Below are 26758 nucleotides of genomic sequence, written 5' to 3' on the forward strand. Positions count from 1 at the left end.
TCGTAACCAAGGAATAATGATCTAAATTGACTAAATAAAACTTTTTAAAAATATCCTATTTATTTTCTATTGCAGTCCTCCTCCATGTGTGGTTTACCTCTTCTCCCTCATCCCTTAGAATCCATATATCCCCTCAAAATTCAGGTGAAATACCAACTCTTCCATGAAGTATTTCTTGATTTTTCTAGCTATTTGGTATCCTCTTTCCACTTTATATTGTTACACACATACATACTCATGTATATTATATATATATACACACATATGAAGTATACATTTATTTTGTTTAAACTTCTATGTGTACATGAAGTCTCTCCTCTACAGTATTCGAGACCCTGAGAAGAGGAACTGTTTCATTTTTGTCTTTTTTATCATCCATTGTTTATCTTAGTACCTGGAATATAGAAGGTGCTTAGTAAGTCCTTGAGATTGGTTAGTTGATAGAGCTATTTCTAAAATAAGAGTGTGGATCTAGTAATCACTGTTTTCATTAATGCAGGTGATGATATAAAGCCTGAATGTTGTAGTTTCCACTTTATAATAAATGAACAGGAGTTTCAGTTTAGAAATAATTGTCTGATCTCCTCTGCTATCTTATTACAACCCTCCTTGTCCCCAGCACTTCTTTCCTAATTGCTACAATTTTTTTAAAAATTGCACAAATGTGCACAAAAGTGACCTTAGGCACTCACATTGACTGCATTTTTACCTGAAGAGCAAAACAACAATTGATTTAATATCAACCATGACCTTTTATTTGTAAACAGAATTTTTAAAAATTCATTTTACTTACATCAACAATCAAGAAATCCAGCCAGCACCAAGCATTAGTGAAATATGTTTGAAAACCATAGGCCACCCATTTCAGGAGCATTTCCAAAATGAAAATATAAGTGAAGACCTTGTCAGCATATTCCAACATTGTCTTAATGGTCTTTCGTTGTTCAATGTAAATGTCTTCGAAAGCCTGTGAACCATAAGGGTTTTTTTCTTAAACTGTTTTTATCTTCTAAGTTTTATACGAGACTGATCAGTACATTGCTATTCCCAAAGTGGAAAATGATAGACATTGGATAATGATATAAACTACCTTCTAATTCAAAAGATAATAATAGATTCCAGTAATAAAAATGATCAGAGGGATTTCAATCTTTCCACCAATTTCTCAGAGTTCATTTCCTTTTAGTTATTGGTTTCTAACACAGCTCTTACTATATTTCAAATTATCTTTACAAATTGTGCCTGAAGAAAAGAGAATTGAACTTGTGGTTTGATCAATAGGTTTACCTATTAGAAATGGAGGTATCATAGATGTCTCTTAGGTCATCTCTAGTCCTAGCTTTCTACGATTATATGAAAGATTAAATTGATTAGATGTTTAAAAAACTGAACAGAATATATGGTGCTATAAGCATGTTTATTTGGAGAAAACTGAATGATAGTTTATGTTGAATGTAATATTCAATTGGACTTTCTGAAAAAAAATGAGAAAAAAGTAGTCTGTTTTAAACATCTTTTAGATAAACACAAGATGAGAAATTCCATCTGGCCATACGATTTGCTTGATTTGTTCTGTACTAAATTCTCCATTATTTTATCCCTTAAATGGCAAACTCTGCAGGGTATTGTTGTTTCCCCTACTCTCATTCTGAAATACATCAAAGATTTACAGTATTTTAGCAGAAAAATAAATTTGAACAAAACCTTATTTATTCACAGTGATATGCTTCACTTACCAGAGCACCACTGCTGAGAAGGATCATGAAGACAATAAATGTTTCAAACCAGTTGTGTTCAACAATGCTGTAGCAGGTTTTCCTAAGATTCCACCAGATTTTTCCTTTGCCTTCTTCTATACTTACTTGGCAAAATGGGAACTTCTTTATGCAGCCTGAAAAAAAATGTCATTTGGACATGACAAATTAGAAAAGAACAATATCTTATTCTTACTGGTTTTTTAAGGAGTTAATAATACATCTGTGTATGATTGTACCAGTTTAAACACAGAAATGAATGCTTAAACTAGAGTTAATATGAGTTACTGTGCAATATGCTAGGGGTCACCAGACTACTTATTTAGATAAAAACATTTACATGAAAATCCTATGAATGAACATAGGACAAATCATCTCTCAAGTGAGTAGCAACACCTCAAATCATATTGGGCTACATGGCTCAAGATTATCAGCAGGTTGAATCTCATAGGGGAAAAGTCAGGAACACCCCTAAAATTTAAGCACCCTGTATTCAATATGGGTCTTTCCCACTGCTGCCATTTAAATTATCATAGGGTATGTCTGACACATAGTAGGTACTTAAATACTCAATGACTTTTAAATCTATAACTTCAGTTATCTGTTATATCACATATATCCCAGATTGAAAATCTTCATACAACATGAGGAGTCTTGGGCTATAAACTGTATTTTGGACCAAATGTATAATTTCTTTGGTATAGCAAATGTCCAATAAGGACAATCTCTCTACCAATTAAAGTTGTCCCCTTCTCTACTATGTAGTCCTAGAGAGCCATCTAGAGAGACTTGCCCATGAGCATATAATCAAGATGTGTCAAAGAAGGGACTTGAACCCATTTCTTCAGCCAGATCTCAGTACCATGTAATCTGTGTACATAATAAAAATATATGCCAGAATACTATATACAGAAGTGAAAAATACGTAAGTACACATTGCAGTTACAAATCCTTTGCCCAGGTAAAAAGATGTTACCTCTTGGGCCAATTAGCCTCTTTATCTTAGGTTCTAGGTTCTTGATGTATTCGACTATAAGCCCCTTTAGAATGTAGACTGCCATTTACAGTTCTTTGTATCTCCTGAATGTATCACATTACCGGAAACTTAGTCAGTGCTCAGTAAATGCATGATAGTTACTGACTGATGTATGAAGGCGTCCTTTCTGGCTGACACCTTGGCACAGCTTGCATGTTCATGTCAAAGATGATCTTCCAAATTATTTCTTCTGTTTTTCCTGATATGTATGCCCAGAAATCTTTCCCTACTGGATCTTCTTACAAAGAGTATATAATCCATTATCAAGTTTCCTAAAGATCTCCTTTCCATATCCTCCTTTTGGTTTAGTCACACTGATGAGTAACTGTGACTGTCACCTCTCTTTGTCCATTCATAATCATTACATTTTCATTGTTCACATATTGTAGATATTGGTTCATGCATCAATTTCACTCTGCTACAATTCATAAAGAATCATGGCTTCATTATTACTAGATCCCCCCTTATGGTCATTCCCAGGTTTTTTTGCACATACTAAGCAATTCATTAATAAATCAGTTCTGAATAAATTAATGTTTTTATTCATGACCACTACTAGAATTCAAGGACATTCTCTCATACTATTACAGAAACATATGTAATCAGATTTCTTGGAAAAGAAGACATGATCCTGTCCAATGAAAAGACATTTGCAATGAAAGTGTCTTTATCATTTCCTCTAAAATTTCCTAACAAATGTGGCTTTTTAAAGAACACTTAAGCATACTGAACAAAATTTTAATTAGTTGTATTAAATAAAATGCCTAACCTTCAGTAAAACACGCTTCTGGCTCAAGGTCTTCTTCAGGTTCAATTTCTGCTTGTTCACCTTCTCTTGGAGGGGCAACATCAACTGTGCTGCCTTCAGATGAACTGGATGCATTTAATTTCTGAAAATAAAACCCCATAAGCAATTTTTTTCTCTTTGCTTACAGTATCTATAACATTCTTGATATATTATAGTACAAATTGCAAAGGTGGTCTACAAATCCTTACTATGATAACCAATAAATATGCATTGAGAGCTTTAATATAACTAACATCCCAGTAATGTGATTACTTATATGAGAGGAGAAATTAAAGATAATTTCTCTTAGATGAGGGCAATATGAAAAAGAAATATCAATTGTTTTCAGAAACTTTACATATTAGACTTCATTGTGAATTTACATCAAAATGTTCTATTAGAAAGGCCAAATCAAGTACAGTCTGATAAAAAAAAATTTAGCCTGCTTCTACCATTATGGATAGCATTCATTAAATATGTATCATATCAAGCCAATTTCCACCTCTGAAATTGCAACTCTTTGGGATAAAAGAATATGACCAGTTGCTCCTAAGCACTGTCCATGTGTCTATAATTTTAGAAAGTAAGAATATCCCATTCATATTAGTCATCATCATCATATTTCAACTTTGAGTTATATTTTTCTCTGACTCACTTGTTTTTCCTTTTACTTTAAGAAGGCTCATGAATTTTGTTTTGAAGAACTGAATAATTACCAAAGAATTTTGAATGAAATTGACATTTCATCACATGAGGAAGTTTCAAAAACTTATGCTAAATCTAATAAGGAGAACATTCTGAGTTCAACATGTAATCAGATTATGAACACCTACTTTAATTTATAGTGATGTGCTAACTGGCTAGAAAAAAACATTTAATGTTACAGGGATGTATTTGGTACTGTGAGGTCACTTTCTTGAACATATTACAAAGTGTAACATATTTTATATAAGTTGATACAAACACATGAAGCAGAATAGGTATTTGGAAATGGAAAGATTTTAATCAGTGAATATATATTGTCCATAAATAATAATCATGCTAAATTCTCCCACAACTTAAGTAGGATTCAAAAGGTCTAAGAGGGTTAATATAGCTTACAAAAGTGCCTGAATTATTTCTTCCATGTAGCCCAAGTAATAGAAACATTGGCTGCTAGGTGCATAGCTCATTGGAATTCTAATGCAGATGCACTTTCATACTTCAGAGTACATGTGAGTTAAATGAAGCAGGCAGGTTGGAGGTAGGGTGGTATGAGGAATCTTTAGCATGGCATTGAAGTCAGAAAGACTTGGGGTACAGGACTGCTTCAGACACGTACTTGCTGAGGCATCATGGGCAGGCAAGCCACATGACTTCTCAGTGCCCTAGTCAAGATTTCTGTGATTTTAACTTAGAGATGAGATTCTGATCACTGTTGTATTGGTGGAAGAAATATCCACACAGAGAATTTCCATCCACTGAGGAAAAAATCACAAATTTGGACCAAGTATGTAGGTTGTCTTTCTATGGCACTTCAGGCTAGGTAACAACAACCAGGTAATAGCTAAATAAAGACATTCTGATAATTAACTTGGGGCAGAATATAACTATAACTTGGATCCTTGGATCATTATTATGAGAGCTTATTAATTCAACCAGCATCATGAAATGAGTAGATGAGGCTTATTATTGTTGATGGATATGGAAAGGACCTTTAGAAGATGATTACAGTAAAGGAATTTCTACAATGGCCTTTGTTCTGACATACTATCCAACATATTTTTGCCTTGCCTGGAAGGGAAGAGCCTCCCATTCTTCAAGAATACATCAACTACCACTTGAGAACGAGAAATAAGCAGCAGAGTTCCTAATATCTCTTTTTAAGAGATAAAAGAAAGCACTTAATAGAAAATACAACAGCAGTTATAGGGCAATTGGAAAAAAAAACTGTTTTTCAGCATAACTAATGGTGTTTTCCCTCATAGGCTTTGATCAACCCTATATGATGGCTGAGAAATAGGGCTGTTAATCTGTGACAATCTATAAAAAATCCTATGACATTTTTAGTCTGTATTTTATAATCTCGCATTCCTTGCTGTTATAAGTTCATGCTGTTTTATCTCATTCCATAGCTTTTAATTATCTAGTGTGATAAGCTCTAATCTTTTGGAGGGTAAAGACCATGTTTCCTACTTCTTTTGCTTCTCCCAGAGTGTATACAATAGATCTGGGAACAGAGTAGACTAATAAATGCCTATTGACTACATAATAGCTTCAATTCTCCTTCTTTTCATGTATGACTATCGAATTCTTAATGTAAAACTCCGTGTAAAGATTCATTATTATTATGGAGTATGGCAGAAATTAGTTAATGAATATTTTATGTATAAAAGCACTTGGGTTTTTCTAATATTATTTTTCCTCTATGAAATACAGATTTCAAATTTTAAAATAGGTAAAGATTAATACAGTCATATATGTACATTTAATGGACTTCAGAAAAGCACTGTGATATAGTGGGAAAATATCTGGACATAGAGCCACAGGGACTAAGTTGCAAACCAGGCTGCGCTACTTATTACCTGGGCAAGTCACTTAATCTCTGAGCTCACCTATAAGATGTGAGGGCTTTATGACTTCTAAGGACTCTTTTAGTTCTCTATCTAAAATCCACTTATCTTTTGCTTTCTCAGATATCACTTATTTCAGTGAAGTTGCATGATATTCAGCTTTTCACTCTACAGTTTCCTGCCATATATTAAGTGCAAGCATTTGATTTTCTAAAACTTTGAATGAGGCTGAATTCAAAATTACTAAAGGAATGGCATTCACTTATCTCAGTTCTATCTTACACAATGATATGCCTTTTTTTAGGAATGAAGGGAGGAAAGTCCCCCATTTGTACTCCACTCTATGATTCTCTGCCCAAATGAGTACAAATCCACTTATTGTAAGGACGTGTTATTATCCTTTAGCCCATGAGATTTAAACTTCTACTGCTTCTTAAGCTCTGAAAAGCTGCTTAAGGAATGGAATGGCATAGTGCTATAGCTGTTCAATTACAGGATACAGGTATGTAGGACTCTAGAGCACCAGACCAAGGCAAATGTTGGGGCATATTCCTGCATTATTATGGGTAAAATCATATCCATTTCTCTTTCATGAATTTGTAAAGGAGAACCCTTAAATTTTATAATTAGCAGCCTCTAACCTCTATATTAGAAAATTAGATGCATTTGTATTTTAATATCTTAATCCAGAAATATCATTGTAATAATAATATTTTGATCCTTGTTGTCTATAACAATGCCTTCAAAATATAGGGTAGGGATAGAAAGAATTTTTCCTATCCAATATAGTAATTTTCAAAAAGTACTGATGTGATTTTCATGTTTAAAAATGTTTTCATTATGAAGATTATTGAATATTTCCCAAAGACCTTCTAGTCACTGGAAACATAGGTCATACTACTTCTACTTTGAAAAATAGCACAAAATTAAAGTCTAAAAGATCTTTAAGATAAGTTAAATTTGGTAGAATGATATTCATTTAACCAAGATCAAATTTTCACTCTTGTGAGGATAGTTCCTCTTTAAGGCATTCCCTATAATAATCCTATCAACATAATTGCTCAACTAATTCAAAAGCAAAACACAGGACGGTGATTAATAAACACGACAAAAAATAACTCATTCCTTTACTGGACTATAGCTGAATGAAGAAAAGTTCACATTTTGAGGAACTCAAATTCCTCTGATGAAATGACTTTACCAAGTAACTGAAATAAATTTGATTTCTGAAGTACTTGGAAAAGAGAAACAGGTAATAGACATGATGTAACAGCCAAACTAAGCATAACATGACCAAGTGCAAGTTAAGCTCGTGTTCTTACACTTTTTTTTTTATCTTATGTTGGAATTTAGATTTCCATCCCTTGTAGATCTTAGTCTGGTCCTACAAAGAGATGGTGATTTATACTCTATAGATACACACTGAAAAGCATGTTATGTTATTTGTTTTTGTTTTAGGATGCAACATTCTCAAGTCCTGATTCAGCCATGGAAAACATGCCTGGCTCGAGCAGAAGCCCAACGCAATGCTATGAAAGCTGCATACTGAACAAAGAACCATGTTCTCAACATCAAGATTCTAATATGTGGGATAATCTCAAAAGGTAACTGAAAGTACTGCTCGGAGGAATAGACCAATTCAAGAGAGACAATGACATAATCAACACTAAAATGGGCCACAAATACATCAAAAACAATAAGACTTTGTTTCTACTTATATATCATCCTATATAGGATTTCCCATTTATAATGAAATGGCTCTTGTTTTTAACCAATTAAATGATGAAATTTAATAATACCCAGGAAAGAATAGTGGCCTACTTCCATGAAATGTGCTCACAGTTCATTTATTTTCAGTCAGCTACTAAATGTTAGAGTTTCATGAACTGTCTTACGGTACAGGAGTTAAAATTTAAAAGAAGAGATTCAGCCATTAAATATGGTCTTTAGATGAATACATTACTCTTAAACCTTACGTGCTTTGTCTTGCAAATTGGGGGGGGGGGAGAGACTTCTACACACACACTTCCAGGAGGGCCTTAGTCTGATCTTTTGGATTTGCTTATGCATATCTTGACTTTAAATATTGTCATGCACTACAGCCAGGGGAGGGAGGAGAGCTGCTTCCCTTCTGGCCCCAGGCATTTAGACCAAAGATAAACAAATAGCTTTCTGGATCACCTGTGGTCATTGGGACATCATGAAATCCAGGAAGAAAGCTACTAAAGCCATGTCATCAGAGGTTTCAAATATGCCTTCCCCCAATGATCCTTATTAACCTTACTCTCGGGTTAGGAAGCAATGAAGGTGACAGGCAAACAAAGTATTTCAGGTTTTTTAAGCTGGCATTGCTGAGACCTGAAAACAGTGTGCACAGCACACTCTTCCAGCATTTTGAAGAGCAGGAGATATGAGCACAAAAAAAGCCAAGAGACAAAACATGTGCTTGTGATATTCATCTTGTAAACATATAAATATACACTTTCATCCACACTAGCCTTTTTTCAAACACAGTTAACTGAAGATACTTGATAATTCCCCAGAGCATTCAGTCATAAACACTTGTCATTCCAGCTGTCCTCTTTGCCCATGGAGAAGTTGTCTCCATCTGAGCTTCCAGAAATGTAACTGGAAGATATTGGGGCCACAGAAGGAGAGGGAGAAAACTGGAGCTGGATGTGATTCTCATAAACAACAAATGACTAGACAATTCATATAAAAAAAAAGAGCAAAGTGTTTTAGTGGACCAAATAAAAGTAAACAGCACCATCTGTATCAACAATGTGACATGAAAACCAAAGAAGCTAATGATATTTTAGGCAGCATTAACACGGGTATAAGGCAGCTGGGGATGCCATCATTTATAGTCAGGATGATCTAAATTCAATCAGATAAACCCTGTGGGATGCTGGACCAGTCACTTTATCTCTCTTTACCTCAGTTCTCTCATCTGTAAAATGGGAATAATAGCAATCTAGTTGTTGTGAGGATCAAATGACATAATAATAGTAAAGTGCTTAGCACAGGGCCCAGCACACAGTAAGCATTAGAGAAATATTGTTATCATTGTTATCACCACCACCATCATCATCATCATCTCAAAAAGGGAACTAATACTCCCACTATATTTAGCCATGTCTCACTTGGACCAGTATATTCAGTTCTGGCTACAGGATTTTAGGAAAGATATTTATAAGTCAGAATATAGCTAGAGTCATGTGAGATGGGTATGTATTGATGGAAAAATAAGATAGATGTAGAAAAGAAAGCCTACAGGAGACTTGCAGGAGCTATGTTTAAGAAGAATGAGATATGCTTCATTTCCCAAGGGAAAAACTAGGACCAATAAATGGAAGTTTAATGGAAAATACATTTCAGCTTGACCCAAGGAAAAACTTCCTAATTATTAGATGTGTCCAAAATTGGAATGGATGGCCTTTGAAAGCAGTGGGTTCTCCATCACTGGGATTCTCTGCAAGCAGATGCCAGATGCTTATATTTCAGGGATGTTGTTAAAGAATTTCATATTTAGCTTTGGTTTAGGAATTAAGCTAGATAACATCTGAAATTCATTTCATCCTATAATTCCTCACACTCTAAAAGCATTCAAGAAAACCTAAAACTCTGCACACTATAGGCATAAGCCTTCATATTTAGACAGACAATTGGGATTTCTAGAATTGTTTTTATTCCAAAATTCAGAAGAAAAGGTCTTCTTGTTCATCTTGTTTACAATCTGCAAATGTTAGATTATTTTTACTTCTGCTATAGAAAGGAATTATCAGATTTTCTATAGTGTGATTTCCCCCAAAAAATAATACTATCTAAAAAGTCAGTGCTTAATGAAAAAGCATTGAACAGTTCAATAAGCACTTGTTGTCATCTGTCCCTCACTACACTGTTATTTCTGGATTTGTATCACAATATAGTAAACTAAATTATTAATGATTATAAGTAGAAATATATTAGACCTTCAAACAACCCAGTCTCTATTTTAGAGATTGATTTATATTTCTTTCCCTAAAAAGATTTTGCAATAGCCAAGATAGCATTCGAGTGACTTATGATTCAGTCTCTCCCTCCCACTGCCTTCATTCTAGTGGAGGTTTAAAAAAAAGCAGTTAAATGAATGAAAGGTGAACAGCAGGACAGAAGAAAATTAATCAAGAAAATAATCCAAGGATTTGGAAAATCCACCAAGTATATAATTGGCTTGGGAGCTGACTTTATTTACCAAACAATTAAAAATAATAAAAACCATAAAGTCCCCAAGCTCCATTTTGCCTCCTCAATTCTAAAGTAGAGAATTTAGGAAGAAAATGTCATGAAATTCATGTGAATCATGGAGGGTCTAAAACAAAAGGTGAGTGTAGAGCACCAATTACAAAGACTGATGATACTCTGCTAACCTTTTAATTTTTCTGGGATGATCACCATTTCCTGCATATCCAAAACATGATAATTAATCACACTTATGATATAACCCTGTAACATGCCATTTGCTACATAAAATTTCATGAAAAGCCCAAGATATGTGGTGCCCAAATGAATACAGACTATGGCCCTTCAAATCTCAAAAATTCAGATTATCTCTCAAATTTAAAATCTTTCCCAATATAAATAAAAACAAACATGTTACCATTTGGAGCATCTGATTCAAGGGGACTGTAAACTCCATGATTAAGGCATGCTGAATATGGCTGCTTAGGTTGTTATTGGTCTTGTTTTAGACATATTTCATTAATAAGGGCTGAATCAAGAAAGGGTAGTTGTTTCATTTTTTGAAAGTTAAAGCAAACAAAAAGGAAGTACATGCTCCATTTATCCCCTTATCTATATTATTCTTAATACTCCTGTCTAGCTTAATTGTATATTCTAAAGCCTCCTGAGCATGCAATCGTTATTCTTGAGGATGGCAGAGAATGTAGCTTTAAAACCTCAGTAGCAAAATCCTGTATGATGTTGGGGCTGCCCATCTTGTCTGACCATGCTGTGATGTGAGTTACATGATTCAGCAGAGAGCAGCTGTGCATGTATCTACTGTTTTGCAATGGAGAAGGGAGGGACATAGCTGAGAAGCATGCAGGCCAATCAATATCCATTTTAAAAGTTATTATATATGTAGAACTTGCTTAGGTAACCTGGGTAAAAGTGATGGCACGTGCCTCTGTCTGGTTTATAAGCACCAGAGCTGCATTCTTGATTGCTCCAGCTTGATTTTACCCCTGTGAGAAGTAAGAATGGTAAGTAGTGAAGTTCATGATAGGATATTGCTAGATTTTCCTCTGGAAACTACTTCAAACATGATTTTTAAGAAAAGAAACATTTCATCTTTTTTATCCCATTTTACAGGCATGAAAGTAAATGAAACCAACATATATTTTAATACCTAATGATGAAATTTGAATTGGAACTTTTTACCTCAAAAAGCATAATTAGCAAAATTCCACATAATACCTTAGCCATCAGACTTCTATGAGGCTAAATACAAAGAAGACTAAAAATCACCACTTTTAAATTTAAGTTTTAAGATCTCTTCCATTCCTCCAAAATTCTGTTTATTTATATACCAACCATTATTACTTAAAGATTTATAAAGTTATAGCAAAGATTCATATGTTTTCTCAAATGTTTCAGAAATCATCTTTTCCTACCTGGATTATTAATCACTTAAATGTTATTAATAAGAAGCAGAATAATTGGATGTTAAACTTTACAAATACCTTCTATCCTTGCCAGTATTTACTGCCTTTATCCAAGCAGAATTATATTTCCAAAGATTTATTAGGTGTGTCAAAGTTGGCATATCGATTGTTTACTTAAGACAAGCTAAAAAGAATGGTTTGCCTTCTGAATCAGATCCAAGCATTCTTTGACTGTCTCTAAATCTTGTCTTATAAGAGAAAAGAATTGTCCTTTACATGCACTTGACAGGTATGAATAATTAAAAAAGAAATAGGCAAGCAAATAAAAGACTGCCCCTCTAATCTAGATTGAATTGAATTCATATGTGAACAATTGCTGAGTATTTCAAATAATATGTGCATTTCATAGGGAAATAAATAAATCTCAGCAATATAAGAGCACAGTACTTTTTACTTTTATGAATGCACACATTGGCCTTCCTTGAGCTTGTTATCCTTACCCCCCTCCAAAATAGGTCCTTTTCCAAAATATATCATCTCTATCAATGGTGCCACCAATCTTTTAGTCCTCCAGGCTAGAATTCTTGAAATCATATTTGTGCCTTGCTACTCATTGATTTCCCAGCTACCACCAAATTCTATCATTTCTTCTTTCAAGATGTTTTTGTCAGTTTTAGACCTTTCTTGTTAATTACTATTGATATGGCATATTAAGAATGACAAGTACAAGAAATTCGCCCCTAAATTTCACTTGATTACCTATAGCAAATATCTTATGCTAATTGAAGGTATACTTATGTTCAACTCTAAAACTAAAAAAGGTTTTTAAAACCGTGTTACTTATGGCATTTATTTGCTAATTGATTTTCCAAATCATCAAACCATTCTGTTATATTCTACAGGTTGACAGCTTATTTAACATCATTATGAAAGAGTAAAGTGTAGTATAATAAAATCATCAAGTGTATGACTTTTTATAAATGGGAATGAAAAGTAGGCAAGAGTTTGATGACATGTGAATTATTGAATCCTGCATTGAATTCAATGGAAGGATACTCTCTAGAAAATGAGGAAGAACTCTCCTGAGTAGCCATATAAAATATCCATGTACTTTAAACAGGTTTAGAAATATTTTAAGACCATAAACACTTTTTATTCTGAAAACTATTAAGGTATATACCCTAGTTTCAAAGGCACTAATATAGCAAAAGCTATGATGTTTAAAAATGGCTGTTCCTTGTGTTTTTTGTGTGTTTGTCTTTTTATCTTTGAATGTTCCTTTTTCTCCTTCTGTTTCAAAATTGGGATGTTCTCTAAATCTGTGGCATTTTCCCTCTTCACAACTAACTATAGATATTCCATTGGTATTCTAGTCATTCATACATTTCATAGTTTACATTATCAACTTATATGGATGATTCATCAATCTACATGTGTTATCTTGGTCTCTTACCCAATTAATCCCATAATTCTACTTGACTATGTCACAAATACCACTTTAATCTCAAAATATCTAAAATGGAAACTCATCTTTCCCTCAAAAAATTGATTCCTTTACCTAGTCATCATTTCCAGTAGTATCACCAAACCTTCAGGTTCCCTAGCTAGATATCTTGTAGTCATCTTTGATTCTTTCTTCTTCTTTCACCTCCTTACTATTACAAAATCAAAGCTGTGTGTGAAGTTTAACACTTCCTTTCAATTTCTATTAAAAACCATTCTATCTCAGGCCCTCATCACATCATTACTAACTTATTATAATAATCCTCCAGATGATCTCTATGGCACTAGTGTTTCTCTACTTCAACCTGACATATATTACTCCCTAACCAACTTTCTAGAGTCCCATTTTTTTAAATCCTTATCTTCTGCCTTGGAATAAATACTGTGTATTGGTTCCAAGGCAGAAAAAGTGGTAAAGGCTAGGCAATAGGGGTTACGTGATTTGGCCAGTGTCACTTATGCCACTATGAAGTGTCTGTGGTCAGCTTTGAACCCAGGACGTGCTGTCTCTAGGCCTGCCTCTCAAAGCATTGAAACACATAGGTGTCCCATAGGAGTGCCATTTTCATCATATTCCTATGCTCAAAAACATACGAAGATTCTTTGTTGTCTATGATATCAGGTTCAAACACTTATGCCTGGATTTCAAGGCCATCCATAATCTGATTTAACCATTTCTTCAACTAAGTACTTTCCATATTTGAGAGGCCAGTCTCATCACTGTCTTCTATATATATTATACTTCTGCCTCTGTGTTTGCTTATATTCCTTTTTTCTCTTGAAATGCTTTCCATTCTTCTGTCTTTATTTATTTTTTATTCATCCTTCAAGTCCCACCTTACCAATACAGCATTTTCATTCTAATACAGCTTGCACTGAACTCTTCTTTCTCTTGCACTAGAATCAGTATTGCATACTTAGCACATTTTTCTCTAATTGTTTCACATGCATGGGTTTTCTCTCCTTAACCAGATGGTAAATTTCTTGGAGCAGCAGAAACCACTAGAGTTATTTGAATCCAGTAATCCTAGCACTGTGCTTGTCTGTGTTAAGTAATTTTGGATTGATGGGTTTTTCTTTTTCTTTTCTTTTTTGTTTCTAAGAAATCTAAGCTAGAAGTTAAGGAGCATATTAATTTTTAAACATGGTAGCTATAACTAAACTTAATTTCATTAAGATCCATAGAATTGGTTCTGATAAGAAAGGATAAGAATAATCAAATATTTTTGTATAATGCTTTAAAGTTTACAAAACACTTTCACATTAGCTATGATATGTTGGCAACTGTAAAATTTCTACAAAATGGTTAGAATAGGATGAGTTGTAACTTGGTTACTCACTGTGGTAGGTATTCTTATGTTAGGTAATTTGGGATAAAAATCCCACAACCACACTAAAAAAGTCTGGTCTCAAAATAGAATTAGATAGCATTGTGGATGTGATTACTATGCTGGCAATGCTAAACCTACATAGTAAAACTTCAAGTTTTATAACATTTTCTATTGATATGCTAAGTGTATCTTGAAGGATTATTTGAAGAATTTGTAACAGCCTCCAATTCTTGTATACACAACAAATACTGAGTTGCCACATTTAGTAATATTAATCCTACTATCAATTGGTCCTACCATGGAAGATAGAGTGCATTCTGTGTATCCATGTTTGAAATTTGCAATAAGAAGACAAGAACATATTTATAAATGTGTGAAATAAAGAATTAAATTGCATTGAATTATCAGGTCTCAGACTAGTACTTTTTCCAGAAAACCAATATCTTGTTCTAATTTGTAAAAGGACAAATAACCTTTATGATTTTTATTTTTTAATTAAGGCATTACTGTATACACTCTCTCTATATATATATATGCTATATATACAGACAAAATGCCAAGGCCCTACAAAGAAGATGTTGTGTACCATAAATATCTAAACAATTTTTAGAACCAGAATTTAGAAGGCAAGACAAATGCATTCCAATATTCTTTTCCAGTTGACTTATAATGTCAGTTTATTTATCCCCTAAACATGCAACACTCACTCAATACCCCCATCAACTTTCTAGATATATGGATAGAGGAAAATTTTAGTTATCTAATTATCATTAATTATTTTCATGAATGGTTTCTTTATATACGTTCAGATGTGCATGGATAACTATTAAATAATAAATAATCTTTCTCACCAAATGTTTGTCATAAATGATACATTGTGCATGATTAGGTACATACTTGGAGTAACAGAAATATAATAAGTATAATTTCCCAAACAAGAAATGATGCAGTTCTATTTTTGGTGCAGACAGCTATTTTTGGAAGACCGAATGGAATTTGTTGGAAAGGCTTTTTTTTAAACATAGAACTTGAGAAAAAAATTTTGAGAAAATTAATTTCTAGACCTTTCATTAGACATTATTTTCCTGTGAAAATGTAGGTGATTTTCTAAAATAGACTTCAATGCTATAGGTTTATACATTTGTCAGAAATATAATAATTGATACCCTATTGAAAAATAACTAAGGCATATTAAATGACTATTAGTAGTTATACAAATGCAGCTTTAAAAAAACATACCTCTTTGCTTTCTTCCAGTTCTGATTCACTGCTAAAATCTTCAGTATTTAAGTTTTCAAAATCAGATTCTCCAACTGCAATTGGTACTGTTACAGTAAGGCTGGGGTTGTTTATGAATGACATGTAATCATTTTCATCAATTATATATTTTTCCACACTGCTTCCTGTACCGACACCACTGGTAGTTCCATTACCATCTTTCAGATAATTAAGGTCTTTGCTTATTTCAACTGGAGTATTATTGGAAATGCAGCTTTCTATCTTATTGCCTTCCAGGACTTTAATTTCTATAGCTTTTGGCTTTCCAATAAATGCTTTTTGGACACATTCCCGTATTTCTTTCTTCACATAATCTATCCCTTTCTGCATTCTCCCAACAGCAATCTGGAGATTGTTCATTTCATTATCATCATCAGTAGCAGCAAGATTGTCTGAACTAAATGAGCTCAACAGCAAGGCCAGAAACAGATTCAGTACCTAAAGAAAAATAGGAGATGAATGTAACTGCATCTATTTTTACATATGTTTGAAATCTTCAAACACTAGTTTCCAAATAATTATAATTTAGCATAAAGTACAGGACAACGGAGATGTACATGGTGATTATGAATAAGCTGCAACACATGACAAATTAGGAATTGTGAAGAACTGGACTAAATCATATTATCAAAGAAATATATGCTTGAAAGAAAAGATGGTTTGATCATGTGGTAAGAGCAAGATACAACCAGCAAAATGTAGCATTAAAGTTTTGTGAATTATTAGATCCTACACGTAATCCTAAAACACAAAGCAAACAAAAGCAAAACTCTTCCTGTTACCAAAAAGATAATGAAACATCACAAACTTCCCACCCATCCTCTTCTCCTGCTACCCCATCAACCCTGACCCATAAAATTAAAGTTTTGCTAGTTATATAGAAGAAATCATGGTAAATCAGAATGCTCAGCAAATAGATTCTAGTTCTATTGAATCTTTATTCTTAAATCCAAACTGTAATAAATTTTAGCATTAGGTGGTATTTCCATGGTAGATATAAAAGGGCCTGTTCTGTCTTTCCCTTTCCCTTAAGCCAGAAGCTTTTCCTGGTTTTAGCTTTCTTTTTATTTATTATTAGTGACTTCAAATGTAGATTATCTCAAGTAAGACCTACTTCAGATAAAAGACTGTTAAAATAGAGCAAATAGTTTTAAACAAAATTTTCTAAATAGGAAAATTGTACATTTGTACAAGGTTTTATAACTGGTCTCATCATAAAAATATCTTGTAATTTATGTGTGCAAATAATTTGGACCATAATCATGTGCACAAATTGCTTTTATCTCTTATCTTTGGCCAACAATGGAATATGATGTGAGTTGACAAGCCAACTGAAATGCTAGCAACAGCAACAGGAAATGTGGAAGCAATTAGGTGATAAACTAATAAGCTATGATGGATACAGTTGTATTCTAATGTTGCTGACATAAAGGGAAATTTATTTAGAGTTATACATATATATATATACATAGATATATTATTACACCACTGTAAATTCTTTAAAAAATATAAGCTTAAATTCTTTTAAGAGGCTAATCTAACCCAATACCCCCAGGAACTGCTTTTTTATTCATTCAAACACAATTGAGACATTTTAATATTAAGTAACATAGTCTCAGGGCATTCAATTATGCTAAAATTATACCTACTCTCAGGACTGTGAATCTTAAAAAACTACTCAGACTATACTTTAGAAGATTTGATTTAGCTATTTCTTTATTGTAACAATGGAGATACTTGGTCTAATAAGAATCAGGAATGTCTTGGGAACTTTACATTACTCCACCCATACTTAGACATACTTTAAAGGAAGATAAAGTTGTAAACTCCTGATTGAACAATGAAGGTACTTAAGCTAGAACTTAAACTAAGTCTATTTTTAGATCTAATACAAAAAGGTGTTAAGTACCTGTAAAAGTTAAATTAATCACAAAAAAGTCAAGTAACTCACAAAAGGCAAGCTTAGCAAAGAAGTGTGAAGTACCTCAGAAGATATAATCTAACCAGAGAAGGTGAGAACTAAAGAGTGGTGAGAAGTAAAGAATGGGCAGTCCTGGAAAATGCATCTGCTGTAATTGGTAGATGTAAAAATTTAGGAGAGGTGACATAAAGAGAAAATTCTCCTTAAAAAGAGGCTAAAAGGGAGCAGTTGGGTAGCTCAGTGGATTGAGAGCTAGCCCTAGAGATGGGAGGTCCTAGGTTCAAATCTGGCCTCAGACCCTTCCCAGCTGTGTGACCTTGGGCAAGTCACTTGACCCCCATTGCCTAGCCCTTACCACTCTTCTGCCTTGGAGCCAATACACAGTATTGACTCCAAGACAAAAGGTAAGGGTTTAAAAAAAAAAAGAGGCTAAAAGTCAGTTCAGGATTCTGAACTCAGTTCAGGAGATTAAGTTCAGTAGAGGACTGGAGCTTCCTTGGAGATGGTCTCGTAGTGTGTGATAAGACTGGTTCCTTTTCCTTTAGACACAGGAAGGCCACTTTGGCCAAGGCCTTTAACTACTACCTGGCTCAGTGTGAGTCTGAACAGTTTAAATTAATATTCTCTCTCTCTCTCTCTCTCTCTCTCTCTCTCTCTCTCTCTCTCTCTCTCTCTCTCTCTCTCTCTCTCTCTCTTACTTAATTCCTTCTCTATATATTAAAATCTCTCCATAATTCCCAGCTGACTTGGGTATTTTATTATTTGGGAATCATCCCTGGTGACCAATTATTAAGATTTCAAGTCAGTCACAAAGCTAAAATTATCTTTACAGGACACAACTCAAAATGAATAGAGGCTTATAAAATGCTTAGCAAAACTGGGATATCTAAACAACTTGTATAATTTAGATTCAAGTTCCTAGTTTCTTCTCCCCTTCCCCCACCCTTCTAGGTAGTTCAAACTGATAACATGAGAGAAAGCACTAATACCTTTTTCCTGTTTTTGTCCCTGTGCCCATAAGATCTAATGCAATGCTTTGTGATTAATAGGGATTCAGTAAATATGGTTTTATGAATGAATGAATTCAGTAAAAGAATTCAACACACTCCTTAGGTATTCTGTTAATTTAAAAAAGTTTTTGTCTGAAGTATATAAATTATTTAAACTGATTTTACCCTAGCAAATAAAATAGCATCAGAGTTCCAATTCTCTCAAAAGTTAGTTTGATAGTCATGTAATATTCTTCCTCATATTTGGAGAATGTTATTGGGATATATTGGGATATAAAAGGATATAAATTGTAGAAATACTTTTGTCAGAACCAGATATGTTCCTACATGCATATTCATATGTGGACATATATTTTTATATAATTAATGACAAATATATCTTTGAATTATATGTAATGAAAACATACCACTAGGTTCCCAATCACCATGACCAACATGAAAACAATAAGGCACATGGTTTGACCTGCCACCTCCATACAGTCCCACATAGTCTCTATCCATTCTCCACACAGCACCCGGAACACAATCAGGAAGGAATGGAAGAAGTCATGCATGTGCCAGCGTGGAAGTTGACAATCACTAGAGATCTTGCAGACACATTCTTTGTAGCTCTTGCCAAAAAGCTGCATGCCGACCACAGCAAAAATAAAGACAATGATGGCCAACACCAAGGTCAGGTTTCCCAGAGCCCCCACTGAGTTGCCAATGATCTTTATCAGCATGTTCAGTGTTGGCCAAGATTTTGCCAACTTGAAAACCCGAAGCTGGAAACAAGGGAAAAGATGCTTTCAGTATTAATCATAGTGAAGGTTTGGAAGCTTTTTTGTTTTTTTTTAATTTTGTCTGAAATCTTTTCGGTACACCTCTAAATGATGGTGAAAGTCAATGCACACTACACCAATTCTGTTTTGATATTTTAAAAGAAAATTCAATATCATTGGTGCCCCAAACTAAGAAATTATATTATTATGAAAGTATTCATGCTGTATGTAAAGAAAAATAAACTTAACCAGTGATAATGAAACCAAAATTATTGAAGGACATAGCTTGCCAGAATAGTGAATTACATTGAAACCTGGCTTAGAAGATAAATCCATCTCTGACACATATTGGCTGTGTGGCCTTTGGTAGGTAGCAACTTTTCCGTGCTTTAAGCAATTTTCTTAAACCATGAATTACTAAGAAAGTACTAACTTTCATGGGTACCAAAGAAATTCACAGATCTAGTCCCTATTCTAGCCTCAAAAAAGAGAATAGTTAAAGACTTTTTAAGGTATTGCTAGTGAATTTAAAAAGTATTTTAAGTGATTTTTAATCAAATAAAAAAAGATATTTTTAAGAATAAAATATCCTTTCCATCAAAATTTTTAATCATAATACCAATATAGGATTTCCTAAATATTTATTGAAAAATACTAAAACATTTTATAAAATTTTGATTTGATGTAGTTAATTGTTCAGGTTAATAATGAATGGTTTTTAAATTTAATTGTATTAGACATAAAAAATAACAAAAATAAACTTCGCTTTATTTCTTTCAAATTTCAAAAGCACATTCACTGGTTCTTTATTCATCGAATGTTATCATTTTGTTGTAAACACAAACAGTTTTCTTGGTTCTTAGTGCATAGGCATTCATATCTAAGCATTTAATGGAAACTGCATCATCTCACATATTAATTCTTCTTGAAAGTTAGTAATCATAGAAACATACGATTACATTTCAAAATAAATTTCAAAAGAATAAGGCAGAATATAAAGATAGTGATTCTGCAGCTACCAGTCTAAATGATCGGAGAACTGACAATCCTTCCACATTGGCCAGGCCGAGCTCCATTAAACTAAGGCTGACAATAATGCCATCAAAGATATTCCAACCCTCTTGGAAATAATAATATGGATCCATGGCAATTATCTTGAGAACCATTTCAGCTGTGAAGATTCCAGTAAAGACCTAATGTAAAATATAAATGATTACTCTTGTGACATTAAAAATGCTGATACAATAATTTACAATTCAAATATTTAAAAAGCAAATAATATGGTAGCTCAATACAATATTAATCTAAATTAGAAAGTAATTTAGTGGTGGAACATGTCTATCAAAGTTTAGGAAATTGTTTTTAATGTATCTTAAAGCAGTGAACTCTTCCTCCAATTATAAAACAGTTTGTGTTGTAGGTTACTGGGCAAATGCTAATTTTTATTTTTAATTTCATCATAACCAATTTCTAATCTGTGGTTGAAATATGACTGAAATGACTGAAATTATATAATCTATTAGAAATATATATCTTTCCCACCTCCATCATCACCTATTTCATTGCCAAATTAATTTATTTGCTTCATTTTTTTGAAAGGGATAATAATATATCACTTACAAGGAAATCTTGATCACTTTTCAAAATGCTAATAAGTTAGGAAAAATATCATAAAATGATAAAATGATAGTGTTATTCATTATTTTTTGCTTAAATCACACAACTTTCTGATTATAATAATATAAACATTCCCTAAACAATAAAAACATGTTTTCAGGATTGTTGTAAATTAGTGACCTTCAGGTGCATGCCTCTAGATTAAGGTTAATGGATTCATACAGTAAATAACCAAAGATTGAATTAAAACCATTTGAAAACAACTTTAGTATTCACATAACCCTAATTAAGATTAATGAGTTATTTGAGTAAATAACTAATACTAATTGGAACCAGAAAAGAAAACAATGAGACAAATTCAAGGTTTGTGTTAGCTGGAAAAGATTGGTTAAAATGGCCCAGAAGACGAGAAGAAGCCTATCAAATTATACATCCAGAAAATTGTTAAACAAATCACATTAACTTGGAATAGTTGAAGACCATATTTTAAGGAGGTACAGTCAAGCTTACCCTCTATTTAGTTGCCTTAAAGGAACATTGTAAAAGTGAATAAGCTCCAAAACATGTCGTCTCCTAAAGTACAACTTTAATACAAAGAAAACAATCAGCTTTTCTAAATGTGTCAATGTTAATAAAACCCAAAATTTCCCAAATAACAGTGAGTACTAGACATAGATGAATTCAGTGATAGGCATGTGAAATGATGTTACCCATTCCCCAAAGCACTGGAATATTTTAATTTGTGGGAAAAATATATATATACATATATACAATTTAATTTATACACCAGGAAGATAGTCTTCATTTTGCAATACCATTCTTCATATTGAAGAAAAACTCATAGCATTGCTTAAATATATGATTGCCTTGAATACTTCTGCAATATTATTTTATTTAAATCAATTTCTCATAAAATAATACTAGTATTAGCTAGTATTTATATATTGCTCACTGTGTGCAATTCTAAGTGCATTTAATAGAGATTATCTCTTTCGCTTCTTACAGCAACCCAGGAAGATAGGTGCCTCTATTATTCCTATTTACAGTTAGAAAACTGAGGCAAACAGAAATTATATGACTTTGCCCAAGGTCACAGAGCTAGTAATTATCTGAGGTGAAAGTAGAATTCAAGTCTTCCTCATTCAGGTCCAGTGCTTTATTTACTAAGATACCTAGATACCTTGATAAGACCCCACTAGTTTTCAGAAATAAATTTATTGCATAAGTTATCACTGATAGATAATAGATATGAATTAAAGATAGATGAATAGCTAGATAGAGATCAATAATGGAAAGATATTTCAGATAAAATGACCAAGAAAACTATGGTGAATACAGATTGTCTAAAAATCTCTGTTTACGAGGGAAATATGGGGAAAAAAGGTAATCTTTTTCCCATGTTTTTTTATTATTACTTATTCAAGGACTCTAACAATTAAATGAATATTTTAAAAACACACTTTTTCATCTGAAAATTTCTACATGCATCATAATAACATTTATAAAAGCTTAAGTTATTCAGTTTAAAATTGCAACTATTCATATTGCCTTGGTATTGGAAATAGGATTCATTGTAGAGAGCAGAAAATACCTTTTCCTGATATGTAGCTGAAAATTCTTCTCAATTGAAGAAGTGTAAAAGAATGAGTTTTTAAATTTATTTTCCTCTTAGTTTAGTTATCTCTGTCATACAAAATCTCCCATGAAATAGCCTGCATTCCAGATAAGACTACACCAGCATGGTTTTATGGCTGTTGAACTTGGACTGTTGGTCTGGGACACCTGGGTTTGTTTGCCAACTCAGAGACTTATTGAGTGTGGCCAGGATGAACTATTTATTTTTTCTTCACGTCGAGGTCCATTAATATAAAATGGAAAAAAAATACTATTTGCATTACCTAAAAATACTGTACATGAAAATGCTTTGAAAACTTTAAGGCTGTATATTCCTGTTGTCATGTTGGAAATGGGAGAGTAATTTGATCAGTTGGGTGCTATTCAATTTTATGATTATCCCCCTCACTATCAACTTGATGGGATTTCAAAACCTTTGTTAGAAAATGGAGGAAGAGAGGTAGCCTAAATCATTACTGAACCATATACATTCTAGCCTTTGCTAAGAGGACACAAGGAATTTCCTTTATTTGTTCCCCGTGATGTATTTAGCTGATCCAAAAATGAATGGCAATTGTCAGTTGGGGGGACCTAGATTCTTGTCAGGGAAACCCAAGAGTGAACTTGGAAAAAATGTGTTCTTTTAAAACCCCCTTCTCCTTAGAATTCCAGTCTAGAGTGCTACAGGGAAAGGATTCCTTTCTGCCTCCTGTCCTCAACTTCACCCACATAGCAATGGCAAATTTTTGGTAAATATTTCTTTTCTATGAGCAGCAGTGACCTCCACAAGGCAGTGAGAGTCATAAGCTTGCTCAGACAAGCCTGACACTGGAGCTGGAGAACCTTCCAATTCCTGGCTGCCTTTTTCTGTTTCTTTTTCCTTCCTGTGTCGGTTCCTAGTAATACTGAGAAAAGGAAGTTTCTAGGCTCAAGGCTTTAACTAGTAGATAATCCTGAGTCCAAGTTCCTAAGCTTGGAACTTTTGTACCAGCTGTTTAGAGGTAAAAGGTTTTCTTGGTGGCATGTTTATTAGAAGGGAAAAGGACCATGATGGGGAGAATCCTGCCAATGGAGAACAAAATCCTAAATCTCCATCTTGCCAACCCTCCTTGATAATAACTGTTACTAGCTTGCACAGTACAGAATTGAAGTGAATGGGAAATGTCTGAATAGCATTTTCACAAAGGGTATTTACCTTTCATGGTATTGTAATAAATTTAATGCGTTAAGTGGTTGTTGCTGAGGTGGGGGGTGGTTCCTTCAAATTTTAAATGTACTTCTTCAGAAACACCTATAAGTTCATTGCATCCTATGCATTTTCTATGGTAAAGGAAATAAAGTTCTATGTCAGATGGCCATGTTGTGTGTAAAGTATCTTTGTAGAATGGAACCCATTACCCACTTTTGTAGAAGTATTATATGGGAGCCATACTTACAGTTTATTTTAGAGATTTCCCTGGAATTTTACAAACTTGCTTCACATGAGACTAGAGTCCCTTGTGGTAGAATCCCTGGACCACAAGTTATAGTTACTAGTCCATACATTTACATTCATAATTTTAATGTATGATCTCCTAGAAATATTTTAAATGATTCAAAATCCCTTCTGTTAGAGACATTTTCCACATTACTTAATCAATCTATCAATGTTAATCAACAAATATTTATTAAACTCCTACCATGTGCCAGGCACTGCACCATGTTGTGGGAACAGAAAGAGGCTAACACTAGTCCCTGCCTTCAAGAATTCACATTCTATGTAAATAATCTTAAAGTGCTTGCATATTATTTACATGTTTAAAATCCTGATTGAGTCTACAGCGTATTATAAAACACAAAAATGGAAACTAATAGGACTAAATTCTAAGAGAAAGAAACAAAAAGAAGTAGGTAGAAAGACTTGAGGTTCTTTATAAGGAGAAGTCAGCTTAAAGGTGTTTGAAGCTATGTAACAACAGACAGGGTGGACTTTGCTTTCATATTTCAGTAAAAGGAAAATTAGAACTCTAATAGAAACTTCTCATTAAATGTTACCTGCTTTCTGAAATCAAAGGTTACTGCTGTAAAATATGGTTCTGACAATACAATGCTGATTAAAATTCAGTCAGAATTGCTTAGCAAGCAGGATACAGCTGAAAGGATTAGATTTAGAATTTTTGCACCAAAGCTTTAGAGAAGTTTAAGTATTAACATGAACATCAAACTTGACCTAAGAAGAAAATAATAAATTCCATCTATACTAAATAAGATATTTAATATTACTCCATTTTAAAATTGGTCTGATAATCAAGGAATCTGGGCTCTGCCACTAACTAGCTGTGTGACCTTGGGCAAGTGATCTGGTCCCCAGTTCCCTTATTTGTAAAAGGAAGGCATAGAACAACATAATATCTGAGTTTCTTCTTGTGTCTACTGTGGTTTATAAGAGGAATTTCTTCAATGCTTTAAGGGCTTTAAGGGATACACTGACTAGTAGAATCCAGATAACAACAGACTGGAAACTGGCCATAATCTAAAGAAATAAAATGGAATAGAGATGATGGTAGAATCCTGTACATAGGTTCAAAAGAACCAAATGCCAGTGTACAAGATGGAAGTAAAATGACTAGACCAAAGTTCAGGGGAAAAAAAAGACCTTTGGGTTCCATTTAACTATGAATGCAACATCAGTCAGGTTAATATGTCTGATGGGCTCATGGGCTTGTGGGTTGCATTAGGAGAAATCTAGGGCCTAGAATAAGGGAAGTTATGATCCCATTGTACTGTGTCCTGACCAAACCACATTGGGAGAATTGTGTTTAGTTATGAGCAAAGCATTTTAGGAAGGTCATTGACAATCTATTTTTTATTTGGGGGAGGTTAACCAGTTCTAATAAGGGATTCCACACCTTGGAAGATAGTGGGAAATAGAACTGGAGTGGGACCAGATTGTGGGTACTGTAGTCTTAAAAAACAGTCAGAGTTTGGATTTGTTATAATAGGAAACCATTTTTGGTTCTTAATAAAGAAGTTATAGGGCAGAAGTTGATAGGATAGGAATATTGGTATAGGAGTGATATGTAAGAATAAATGGATAAAGGAAAGGGAAAAGAGAAATTTGGGGGGGAAAAGAAAAAGACAAAATAGGTGTCAAATTGGATAAGAGGAATGAAATAAAGGAAAGAGTCAAAGATGACCCCAAGGTTTCTGTCTTGGAGAATGGGTAAAAATTGTGTTACCTCTAAATAAAACAGATTTTTTAGGAAAATGAGTTTGGAGATGAGAATAAGTTCAATTTTTGACCTATTAGATTTAATATTATGGTAGGCAATTGACCTAGAGATATAGGCTGTTAAATTTTTGGAACTAGAGAGCCATGAATATAGCGATGTTCACAGGTGAGGTAAGTATAGAAAGAGAAAATCATTCAACCAAGGAGAGAGCTTTACAGGATGTCTACATTTTAGGATGAGAGAAGGAAGAGAAGGTAGAAAAAGAAAGTAAAGAGTAGGGTTCATAAAAGAAAGAAAAAAGTCAGAATATTCTAGAATTATGGAAGCTTAAGAAAGAGTTAAGTAACACTGTTACTTTTCAGGCCAGCTATTATCAAATTTTGATATTTAAAGCTCCACAAGTGTATATGTCTCCTTTACCACTCAAAGCATCACCACCCTAGTGGAGACCCTTATAACCTCATGCTGGATTATTGCAATGACTTTCTGCTTGGTTCCCCTGTCTTGCCTCTCCCCACTTTACTCCAAATTTTACTCAGCTGAACCAATCTTCAGTTTGCTTTTTAAAGCCCTTGAAACCTGGCCCATTCCTATCATTTTAGTCTTCTTAAATTTTACTGCCCTCTAGCAACACTGGTTTTCTTGCTGTTCCTTGCAGATGACACATGCCTGGAATGTTCCACCTGAATACTCTTGTCTCCTGGTTTTACTAACTTCTTTCAAGATTCAGGTCAAAT

General features: G+C 33.6%; 1 protein-coding gene across 9 annotated transcripts in view; it reads right to left on the reverse strand.

Moving 5' to 3' along the window:
- The window catches only part of SCN3A (sodium voltage-gated channel alpha subunit 3), a 158312-nt gene that overhangs the window by 49104 nt on the left and 82450 nt on the right, over positions 1–26758 (reverse strand). For 8 of the 9 annotated variants that reach the window (XM_001367117.3, XM_056797209.1, XM_056797207.1 and 5 more), the window contains 6 exons: positions 20598–20771; positions 19225–19581; positions 15848–16324; positions 3560–3680; positions 1737–1891; positions 794–967 (listed from right to left, as the gene is read on the reverse strand). In XM_001367117.3, coding sequence (XP_001367154.1) covers positions 794–967; positions 1737–1891; positions 3560–3680; positions 15848–16324; positions 19225–19581; positions 20598–20771 — 1458 coding nt within the window. Of the gene's footprint in view, positions 1–793; positions 968–1736; positions 1892–3559; positions 3681–15847; positions 16325–19224; positions 19582–20597; positions 20772–21705; positions 21780–26758 lie in introns of all 9 variants that reach the window. The other variant, XM_056797211.1, reaches the window with a different exon arrangement.

This window comes from Monodelphis domestica, chromosome 4 (genome assembly GCF_027887165.1).
Source record: "Monodelphis domestica isolate mMonDom1 chromosome 4, mMonDom1.pri, whole genome shotgun sequence".
Taxonomy (NCBI): Eukaryota; Metazoa; Chordata; class Mammalia; order Didelphimorphia; family Didelphidae; genus Monodelphis; species Monodelphis domestica.